The sequence below is a fragment of the Chaetura pelagica genome, unplaced genomic scaffold (genome assembly GCF_000747805.2).
Source record: "Chaetura pelagica isolate M959 unplaced genomic scaffold, ChaPel_1.0 scaffold74, whole genome shotgun sequence".
In the NCBI taxonomy this organism is placed as follows: Eukaryota; Metazoa; Chordata; class Aves; order Apodiformes; family Apodidae; genus Chaetura; species Chaetura pelagica.
Window position 1 is genome coordinate 20,778 of NW_009952982.1, and position 11,334 is coordinate 32,111.

At 35.7% G+C, this 11,334-nt stretch overlaps 1 protein-coding gene across 1 annotated transcript in view; it reads right to left on the reverse strand.

The window, feature by feature from the left end:
- Positions 1 to 11,334, reverse strand: part of LOC104387651 (mucin-5AC-like) — a gene marked incomplete at its 3' end in the record, with an annotated part of 64,229 nt that overhangs the window by 20,338 nt on the left and 32,557 nt on the right. The window contains 2 exon segments of the mRNA XM_009996434.1: positions 579 to 825; positions 1,906 to 1,977. Of these exon segments, the coding sequence (XP_009994736.1) occupies positions 579 to 825; positions 1,906 to 1,977 (319 nt within the window).

The following is an 11,334-nucleotide window of genomic DNA, read 5'->3' on the forward strand; positions in this document are numbered from 1 at the left end:
CTGCTATAACACACAACTTACTGTGGGATAGCTGCCCAAATATTTATTCAGCCTATTGGACAGGTTTCACACCCTATGCCAAAGTCAGTGTTAACCGTTGTTACATAGATAGCAAGTTTCCAGACTAGCTCAATTTAAATGAGCACAGGTACAAACTGGAGTAACAGCTTAACTGCATACTGTTCAGTGCAAGGACAAAAGCCACCAAAAATTCCTCATAAGCATCCTATTCTAGCAAAATTAATGGAAAGTAGAAACTTCAAGGGTGTAAAAATATAACCCTTTGACTGAATCCTGCTTTTAGAATCAACTATATGTATATATATACACAATTGTAGCACTGGGGAAACATCTGTGATATAGCTTATCTGAACAAAACAGACGATGGGTAATCTGCAGAAGTGGTGCTTATCTTACTGTCAGGCCCTCTTATTTTTATTGATACTTCAGGAAGGACCTGAGAGCACTGCCTGAGAGCAATCTGAGATCAGATGAGGGAAAAGGACTCTCATAGAGCCACTGGGAACAAGAGCAGTGATGTAATTTTCAAGTTATGAACATACGATTTGCCATCAAGCAGAACAGAACCCTGGGTCAGTTCAATCACTGTGCCTTCCAGCTTCATGATGACATGAGTGATCATGGTAGCATTTTCCACCTTGGTGCGCCTAATCTGGATGTTGAAGTCCTCATAGGGAGACTTGCAGTTGGATGCAAAGATGTAATTGCAAAGCCCAGGGAAGTAAAAGATGTCCCCATCAAAGGTCTTGAAGTGGAAGTTTCCCCATGTGCTGCACACACGGCCATTGTGATAGGGGTTGCCAGCTGTGGATTCAAAATAAGTAGTAAGAAATTTCTGTAATATGCTGTAGATACCCTCCCTTCAGCTGCTTTCCCCCTTCTATTTCTTTCAGTAGCCTCTGTCTGAAAAGCCTCACTTCTCGTTTTCTTCTTATCAAGCTATTTGTTTATCAATCTGTTATTTATTTTTTTTTCAGTTATCCTTTGTGTTTAATCTGCTTTGCACAGGGATATAGGACCTAAAATCAGAAGAAACCTACCAGCTCAGTCTATCCAATGATATGGCCATATTCTAGAAACAATTTTCTATGTGTATGAAGTTCTGAAGTTTCACCATAAAACCAGTTCAAAGTTAGTTTTTAACCAGCTGGTATTCCTACTAGGGAAGGTCACTTATAGTCACACCTTTTGAATGGCAGGACAACTTTTGCCAGCATCTTCTAAAATGTATTCCTGTCTCATGTATGTCTTGTTCTTGTGCCAATATTATGCTTCACCTCAACAGATTTCCAACTCCCTGCTTCTACCCCTGCCCATTATAGAAATCACATATCTCTTTTCAGTTTTCATTTCCTTACAAGCTGCCTCTTTTATCTCCCTGATTATCCTCAGAGTCCTCTACATCTCTTCCAGATTTATACTTATCCTGCTTGAACATGGGTAGTCAGAATTGTAGCCTGCACCCTTCATAAGATATCTCACTGGTGCTTTGAACACGTCAGTATTTCCCTCTCTTTACTGGAAATATTGTTCATTATTTATTCCAATATTATGTGTGTAATATGTGTGAAATATATATGTATATATCATATATTTATATAGATTGTATATATTATGTATTTTTATATTGTATATGTTATATATATTTATATATATATTAGATTTTTTTTATTTTATTTTATAGCTGCATCATATTAACAAACTGCAGCCAGTATATGGGATTCACATTTAGATTATCCTTGTTACCTGATGAACTGGCTACTTTTCTTGTTCATTTTCTATTTTATGATGCTGAAGCACCTTACACAGCTTCAGTCACTCTGTGTTCTACCTGTGTGATCAACAAGAACACAGATAGCTGAGCCATGAATTGGTTTAATTTACCTTTTACTTTCAATGCATTTTGAAGAGGTGGAATGATTGTCACTTCTCTGGAATTTGAAGCTGGTGGAAAAGCTAAGGGGGGAAAAAAGCAATCAAGTTTAATCTTATTGGAAGTCCTAAAAATGGATAGAGTTTACAAAGTCTCTTTAGTGATTAACATTTCCTTCTACTTTAGTTATACTCAAGGGGGAAGCTTTAACATGGTTTTATTGGTGGGTTTTACACAATGCTTTCATTTGGTCTTTCTATGTATTTCATGACCGGCCAACTCCCACAGACCGTGCTCTTTGGCTGTAGTACTTCCTTCCATTATTTGTTGAAGACTCGCACCTGATGCTGGCCCTCTTGTTCTGAACTCTAAAGAAGCAATTGATTCTTAGCATACAGTGTTGCAATAGTGATACAAAAGAAGCAGTGTTAAAGTCTATGTCTGAACCTTTGTCTCTCAGTACAGTTAGAAGCATAAAGTTACTGAAGAATATTATAAGCTGACGAAGAGAGACAAGAACTGTTGAGCTTTTATCTGAAGTTTGTCTAATTTTTTTTTGTGCTGAGACAAGCACTTTTGCACAAGCAACTTGAAGTAGATTTTTTTTTAAAAAGGCAGTTTAAATTCTATGAAACTTTAATCATGTTTTTCATGCAAGGACAAAAGCCATCAAAATTTCCTCACTAGAATCCTATTCTGGTAAAATTAATGGAAAGTAGAAACTTCAAGGATGTAAAAATACAATACTGACTGAATCCAGCTTTTAGAATCAAGGATTCTAAAATATAGGATCCAGCCTTAAATTTTCCATGTCCACATCCAATTGTTTTCTCTTGTATCCAGAAATGAAGGGATAAAATATTTAGAGAACCTACAATGTGATTTTCACAACATGAGAGTCTGAGGAATGGAAGCAGTTTCCCCTTTAGAAATATCAAAATTGTAGAATCTGTTTACTTCCAAACCACAAATTGTGCAATACCAGCAATTAACTTCTGCATTTAGACCAAAAAATATCTTAGACCAATATGTTTTTTTGGAAGACAGTATCATTTAGTCTTGATTCAAGGATTTTCAGGGAAAGCACACATCCTACCTTTCTTGACAATCTGTTCCAATAATTAAATGCACTCTCTCCTATTAAATAATTTGTGGTACACTTCCACTTTGGATTTGTTATTATTTTAATTTGACCTTAAAAATTGAAGATTGGAGGACAGGCATAATGATTAATTGTTTCAGCCTGTCATCACTAAGATATCATTCAGCATTGTATCATTCTACCCTTATTTTGCTCTGTACATTTATGGTGTTTGCTCTGTACAGTTATATGTCATACATAATCTTGTAGTGCTTAATTCTTATAATGTTTAAGGTAGTTACAGTTTTCTTATTCTCTTGTGAGTGATGCAGTCATCCTGATACAGCATAAAAAAATGTATCTTTTATTACCTACTATCAAGTACCTTGGTGATATGCATACACACCTCTGCTGAAAATACACTTTTAGATAGAAGATATGTACCTTTTGTGAAGTTAAACATTAGATAACTGTGTCATATCAGTAGACCAGACCCACTGAGCCAGTTCTCAGAGAAAGTTCTCCAGTTTAGAACAGTCAGAGATTTACTGGTAATTGAATATGTTATACAGAGGATTAGTCTCCTTTGGGGGGGCGGTAGGGGGGATGGAGGAGAGTAGGGGTGGGTGGGACAGGAGTGAAGGGGAACTGTGTTCTAGCTAGGATAAGAAGATTCTAGTAGTCTTATTATTTATTACTTTAATTTGGGAAAAAATCTTCGAAATAGATAATCATAAAAATACTTACGCTTTTGTCGCTGCAGGATGGATGGAGAGACATAGTTTGATTTTGTTTGTAGTTCATCGTCCTGGGCTTGAACTGCATCAAGAGTAGTGGAGAAGGAAAATGTTAATGTTAATTTTTCAGTTCATCATTTCTTGATTATATTTGATTAAACAGTAACAGTCAGTATATAAAAACAATCAGCAAAGCTCTGTTCATGTACAGGAGGTCAGATGCAACCATGATGGCCATATATTGCTCCTTCAACTTCTGCTGTTGTTTTGTTTTGTTTTTCTTGATAAATTGCTGCAAGGAAGCTATACAAAAAAATAAAAATACTGTGACAATTTGAGCAGATTTTTACTCTGTTATTGTCACATTATCCCTGGATGCCCTTATACAAATTTCAAATAATGGACTTAATTTTCTTACTTTTTATTTTCAGTGTGTGCTTTAAACATTACTAAAATGCTTTGTCCAGCCAGAGGCCTTTAAAAATAGGTGTCTTTTGTACAGGCTGAATTAATTCTAGAGTTAGAGGACTTGACTTTGAAAGCCAAAGTTACTCTGTATTTCAAGCACTTTTTGTAATAAGCAACAGAATGAAAAATACACAAGCCATACAGAAAGAAAAAGGTCTTTCCAATAGATACATTTGTGACTGTTGATTTTGCCCTGAAGCAAAAATGTCTGTTTCCAGTGAAGAAATCATTTGTCATTCACTTCTACTGCAGCATGAGTATAGGAATATACACAAAATTTGCAGGGGCCCAAGGGGCTTTTAATGCACCACTTAGTGAGAGTTCATCAGAGGACAGGTTGCAGGGGAGGCTATGCTGACTGGAGAAAACCAAAAAAGCAGGTTCACCCTCTGCTGCATCCCCACAAGAAGGGCAGTCTATGGGGAGCACCACTAGAGGGGCTAATGCTGAAATCCGAGCTGCAGGGAACTGTGTGAGGGTGTTGGAAGGACACATTGTGCCCGTTTTTAAGCTAGGAGCCATTCAGTTTTCTTGGGCTCTTCTCCACTGCCTGGCCTTGAATAGTTTTTTGCTGCTCTCTCCATGCACTGTGTGGCTCTAACACTCTGCCTCATGCCATATGCATCACAGATTCCCAGTTCCCCAGTGTGGTAATGCTACAGCTAGTCTTTTGATGAGATGTTCTTTGACACTACCACTTCCTAACATAAGTTGGTGTGGAATTAACTGGAACTGGGAAAAATTAAAATAATACAGTAAGATTTGTGTCTGAGATCAAAATGCACTAAAAACTAACACCCTTACCTTAAAATTTAAGGGACATCAACAGGTAAACCAGATTTTAAAAAATATTTCTACTCATTTACGAGTATTAAGTGCCTCTTTAGTATATTTAAGGCAATTCCATTTGTTTTCACCCCATCAAAAAACAGCGTTATGCTCTAAGCTTTTATGCAACCTCATGTGCAAGTATAGAAGAACTTTAAAAATCTGTTGTCCAATGTTTTTTGAGAACATTCTATAGTTTTCTCAATACTGTATCATCAGGTGATAAAAAAAAATTAAAATCTTTAAGAATGCATGCAGGCAGACTCCACTGATTTGTTCTTTCCTAAAGCCATGTTTCAACTGGAGAAAACAGGATGAAACATGGGCTACAGTATAAATTTTTGAAACAGTTAAGTTTCCTCTTCTTAGGAAGGAAAGTATTTGTAACAGAGAATAAAATCTTCCATAAAGCTAATAGATTAATTAGTTTCACAAAGCCAAGAAAAAAAATGTTTCAAACTCTGAAGCAAGCTACAGATCTTTTAAAACAGTAAAAATGCCAAGCAAGTAAATCTTCCTACCTTTAATGTGTATGAAGGCAAGTGCTAGTATTGATATCCATAGTGGTATTCGTGTCCCACCACCTCTACCCATCTTCTGGAAGTCTGGTAGAAACTACCAAACAACCTGCCTCTGAGGAAATACCTGTCTGCTCCCAAGGCTTATATACTGAAAGAGTAGGTTTTGGCTCAGTTCCCAGATTGTTTCACAAGTTCTTAAAAGGTGGGGCTTCAGACATTTTAGTTTTCCTTTGCAGGTGCACAGGTAAATAGAGGATGCTCTGACTTTCCCTCAGGTATTTGCACTCTAGGAGGAGTCTTCTTTCTACAGGTCTTTTTGATGAAATATCAAGAAGTGAGCAGGAAGAATTTTTGCTCTGGCTTAGTCTTCCCAAATTGTCATTTATTATGGGATTATGTATTACGTACAACTGAAGGTACTTCTGAGTGATTTCTGAGCTGAAGCTTGGAATGAATCACTTCACTATTTTTAATTTTCCACCTTATGGTAAATGATAGGAAATTAATGTCTCAAAAATCCAAGGAAGTTCCATCTGACACAGATTTTTTTAAATGATGTTACACCTGTGTATATCTAACTACTTTGCCTGGGAAAATGGAGCAATCAAACTGAATCTAAGGTCTGCATTTATCCACCAGTCAGGCAGTGACTGCTTCAGCATCGTAGTGTCAGTAATATGGACCTTTCCTTGAGGGATTCTTCTCACTCGGGCAGTTTTAGTGCTACTTCAGTCGTTTTCCTTCTGAGTAAACATGATTTCACCATAGGAAATTTGATTGATTATACTTACAATAAAAATAATGTTTTCTCTGTGACTGCTGTTCATAGAGATACGAAAGGACTGATCTGCAAGGATGCCCTTCAGAATGTTCCTTATCTTAGGAACCATGAGAGAGTGAATAATGTTTCATTACAGCTATTATTGACATTATTATTATGTATTATTTACAATTATATTTCTTTGGTCAATTAACCTGCTATAGTGTTTTACCATGTGGTGTAGAAAAAGTCTTTCAACAGGAGGACAGATTCCATAATCCCACAAGCCATCAAAATTACTGCAAATAAGAAGGTATTGGGATGGTGTCCAGATTATCTGGCAGGATGACTAGACAGGTTTAGATTTTAAAATGGGAATGAAGTTTAGGTCAGACACTGGGGAGAAAATTTGTTTTTGCAAGGATGGTGAACTACACATATAGGTTGCCCTAGAAGACTGTCAAATTTCCATCACTGATAGAATACTCTAAGTGGCCATTTGAGATTCCTCTAAATACTATTTTTTAGTATTTTTCTGAAAAATAACATGTATTCTCTCTGCTGGAGTAGATATATTTGAGGAAGTAATTTTAACATTAAGAAGGAAATAAAAGGCACATCTTTTTCCTTTAAGCATTAAACAGAAGCAAGAAAAGATGGTGTCCTTTCTGAACATTTTAAAAGTGCAACTGATTATTAATAATAAAAAAAGTAACTAAATAAAATTGGAGGCATTGAGAAAAGAATTAGTCAGTTTCAGTCAGGAGTTATACATCTGGCAATATCATTGACAAAGAAGTTTGCAGAATTTACTTTAGTATTACTTAAATGAGGAAAAGAAGATGACCACAAGATACTTGTATATACAGGAACATATGCAATGAAAATTTAAAGGAACTGTTATTGCCTCTAACAGTTATTATAAAAGTTCCAGGATGAAGATCTAAAAAAGAAAAATGTTAACAGATGTAACTGGTGCATAAGAAAAGTTAATTATAAAAAAAGTATGATAAACTCAGTTGGATAACATACATAAGCTTATTCATTGATTCTGCTGGTGGTAAGAAAAACATAATTTATGAATCATTACATTGCTTACGACTGAAAATCCATTCGTATCAACAGTTGCTATGCTGCTGTTTCATATACACAGGCTAACATTTCCTGCATGTTCAGGGAAGTGCTATAACCTCTCAAGAGATCCCTCTTTCATCGCTACTGATGATTCTCTTTGTATGGTCATCACAAATTAGGCTGAAGCTGGTTTAGAGTTAAATTTAATCCCTTTTACTAAGCTTTCTGGAATCATCAGAAGTGATTCCCTATAGTTGCATTTTCGGCTGAAAGTCTCATCTCTCTTATATATCATGGATCACATTAATTACACTTCTGAGTGTTTACTTCATTAATTAGTCCTCTTGCCATGTTAACTTCCATTATCTTATGTGATTATTATCAGAAATTATTATAAAATGTTTCAAAATATATGAGGCTTGCAAAAATGTTTTAAAAATACTTAGGATAAATTAATTTAATAGTATTACTATTTATTCAAAGCAATAATTCCTCTTCAAATTTTATTTCACCTCCATTCACTCAATACACCTACACAGGTGACACTGGAGAGTATTTTTAAGGTTGTTTTGAAGTAACATGTCCAAATTTACATAACTGTTTACGATCAGATCAGTGTAGAGTTGACTGCATAAGCAGAAGTATTAATATAGTTGAAAAAATTATTTATGTACATATTTATTTAATTTTTTTAACAGAAAAGATAAAATATTCTGACATTGAATTTTATCTGAAAATCCTGACACTACTTTCTATAGCTTCTCTTTTTTCTTCATGGGATCATATTCCTACTGCCTGCATCTGCAGTATTAAATGGAATGAAACACTTCAGTAAAAGAGCTGTTAACATTTTCAGATCCATTCTTTTTAATGCTTCATGATCAAATGCTCCATGGTTATAAAATTATACATGCATCTTACTCATGAATTCCAAATCTGGTTCTTCGCAAGAAAACATGAGATTACCATATCTTACTTTCATACATCCTCTCTGTAGAATGCAATTAAAATGTCATAGCATAGTTGACTTTCAGGCGCAGTAATAATTGAAATCAGTGTCTTCATTTATATTTCTTAGAGATAGAGTAATCGACACATGGAGACATGTGGAATGTGTCTAGTTCACCTAATGCTATATTGGAGCAGCTTTGTTTCGAGGGAAGGACAAAAACATTTGTAATTGATAAAAACTATGGCACTCTCTCTGCACCAGCACTAAAATACAAGTTAACAAAGACCTGTCTGCTGGACTTTTCTCTGGCTTGTCATTTTCCCACTTCTGAGGCTCAGCTTAAGCTCCAGAATTGGTGCTGGGACATTAGGCTTTTTATTCAGCTGAAGTAGCATTCTGATTGTCCCTGATTTGTGATCTGTGCAAATTCAAATCCATGTTTTCTATCTAAAATTTCCTACTGAAAGTGAGGCAACTGATCAGTTTCTACTAAAAAATTGTTCATTAACATCATAGGTATTTTCTTAATTATGTGAACATAACAACATTTCAAACAGTTGCAGTAGGTATTTAATGGTATGATATGATGTAGTCTATCAAAAATAGAGCTATAGCTAAAGACTAGAATAGGGATACAACTCCTTTTATGTCCTTTAGTAGATCTTAGTCAAACAAGGTGCCATTGATCCACTCCTTTACTTCCAAATGCTTAGATAAAACCCACTGATTGAAAAGCCAATCACATTAATACCTGAGATCTGAAGACTTGTTTCCTTAACATGAGTAGTTCTGCTGTTTTTCAGCATGTACGTTGTAGATGACCAAGTACATAATGCTTTTATCTCCATTGCTTTACTGTAAAACAGGTAACATGTAATATTATTAGGATCTATTTCTGGTTTTATTGCTATTAGCTGTTAATCTTGAAAGTTGTAATGCCATTTAGAAGACCTAAGCAAAGCATAACATGTCAAATCAAGCATTGGAAGCTATCTAGCTGCAACATTAAAATCTAGTTTACACCAATATGACTAGGAAGTAAAATATATTGTATCTAGTATCTCTCATTTTACTGAACAATTTTCCTTTGTGATTAAATTCGGTCACTGAATATCCTTATCCACTTATGCAAAGTACTTTAAAAAGTATTGCATGGCAAACATACCCATGCACTTATCTTAAGCAGATTCTTCTTCCTGGGAAAGATTTGAAATGTCATGACTGGTGTTGACTGGGTCAAGTGGACAATAGTATTACTATTAGCACAATAATATGAGATTACCACAAATTCCCAGAGTAACCCTACACTGGTCTGATGTGGTGTTTTCCCTGCAATGAAACACTTGTTAAACAGCACTGCTTAGTGCAACTGCGACACCAGTGACAAATTTCATGTTGTCATTCCCAAGAATTAGGGTTCCTAAGCACCACAGAATAACCCTTCTCACGACTGGCTGTTTCTGCCATCTGGTATCCTTACTGTTTCTTTGCTTCGCATCTACCCGCAATCAATGCTGCTCTGCAATATTCTCTTCCTCTTCTTCCTCCAGTGTCCTTCATCTTCTACTTGGCATATGCAGTTGAAGACATCTTGGGGTCTGTTTTTTTCAGAGTATTTGGCATTACATACAATTCTGTACATTCAGAGTATGGCTCCCATTGATTTCAGCAGAAACTGAATGTTCAGCTCTTCTACACATTCAGTCTCAGTGTTGCAAGCTGATTGTCTACGAAGTGAAGAATGCACATCTTAAAAAAGATTAGCATAATTTGATATACATCTTTTAACGGGCATGACAAGTGAACTTTGTGGCAGCTTGATGATACTGTTCTAGCTTTTTTCAGCCTTTCCCCATTCAGTCACTTCAAATTTAAATTTTGCAACAAACAAGCCTACAAACAAATCAGGAAATCTTAAAGACAATTTTAGCAGAAAGATCCCTGCAATGCTTTGAGTAAGAGAAGGTTCTGCAGAAAAAATAAGGTGCATCCTGTACCATGAGGAGTAGGAACATAGGGCCCAGAGTGAGGCTGACATGTTGTGCGAACACATCCAGGATATCTTTGCGTATAAAAGGGATAAACACTTAAGCCTCTTTATAACTTGTTAACACAGGCACCGCAATTGTGCGTACTAATATTTGCAATTGGTATTACAGATGAAAAATTGATGTACACACACATACTTGAGGACGTATTTACATTGTGCAGTGGTGCATGTCACAGAGATCCCTCTGCTAGCAACAGTCAAGGTAAATTTATGATAGAAAATAGTGTCACTACATTGATATGACCCTAGAGCTATACAGTGATATATGGTCATACCAGCACTGTCTTAAGCAAGATAAAAGCTGGACTCTGTATTGTAGTGCCATAGTGCCACTCCCTGCCCATACCCCCAGAAAAAAAAGTAAAAATAAAAATTACTCCTTAGAAGCAATTGGTGTTTGCAGGCTCAAATAAATCGTATGGCTAGTAAAAAAGCGGGTGTAAAAGTGCTGAGCTGAGTAACATATCTGAACCTGCAAAGGGACCCATTAGTGATGCACAACTTCAAATATGTCTGCATGTTAGAATGCTCTGGTAGACACCATTCTGCTGAATGACACTCTCATACATTTGTAATAATATAAACAACAGACTGGGCAAGAATTGGATATACATATACCATTACCACTAGCAAGTTTTTTTGGAAGTCTTATAATTAATGGATGTTATACAGTTCTTCCTTCCCTGAACCCTTAGAAATAAACCTCTAGTATAAATAATTTTTTATCCAAAAAACAGATGGAAGATATAATCAAATACATGTAAACAAAGACAAACATGGAGAGGGAAATAAAATTCTTTAGTCCATGTATGGTTCAAGAATTTAGAAATTATTTACATTTATAGATGTGGTATAAATGTTAGTGGGCACCGCCTTATTTCAATTCAAATATTGCCATTCAGTTTAATAATTAAAGTTTCTGTTTTGTCATTTTCCTTGAGGGGGGAAACATGTTGGATAGAGGGAAAG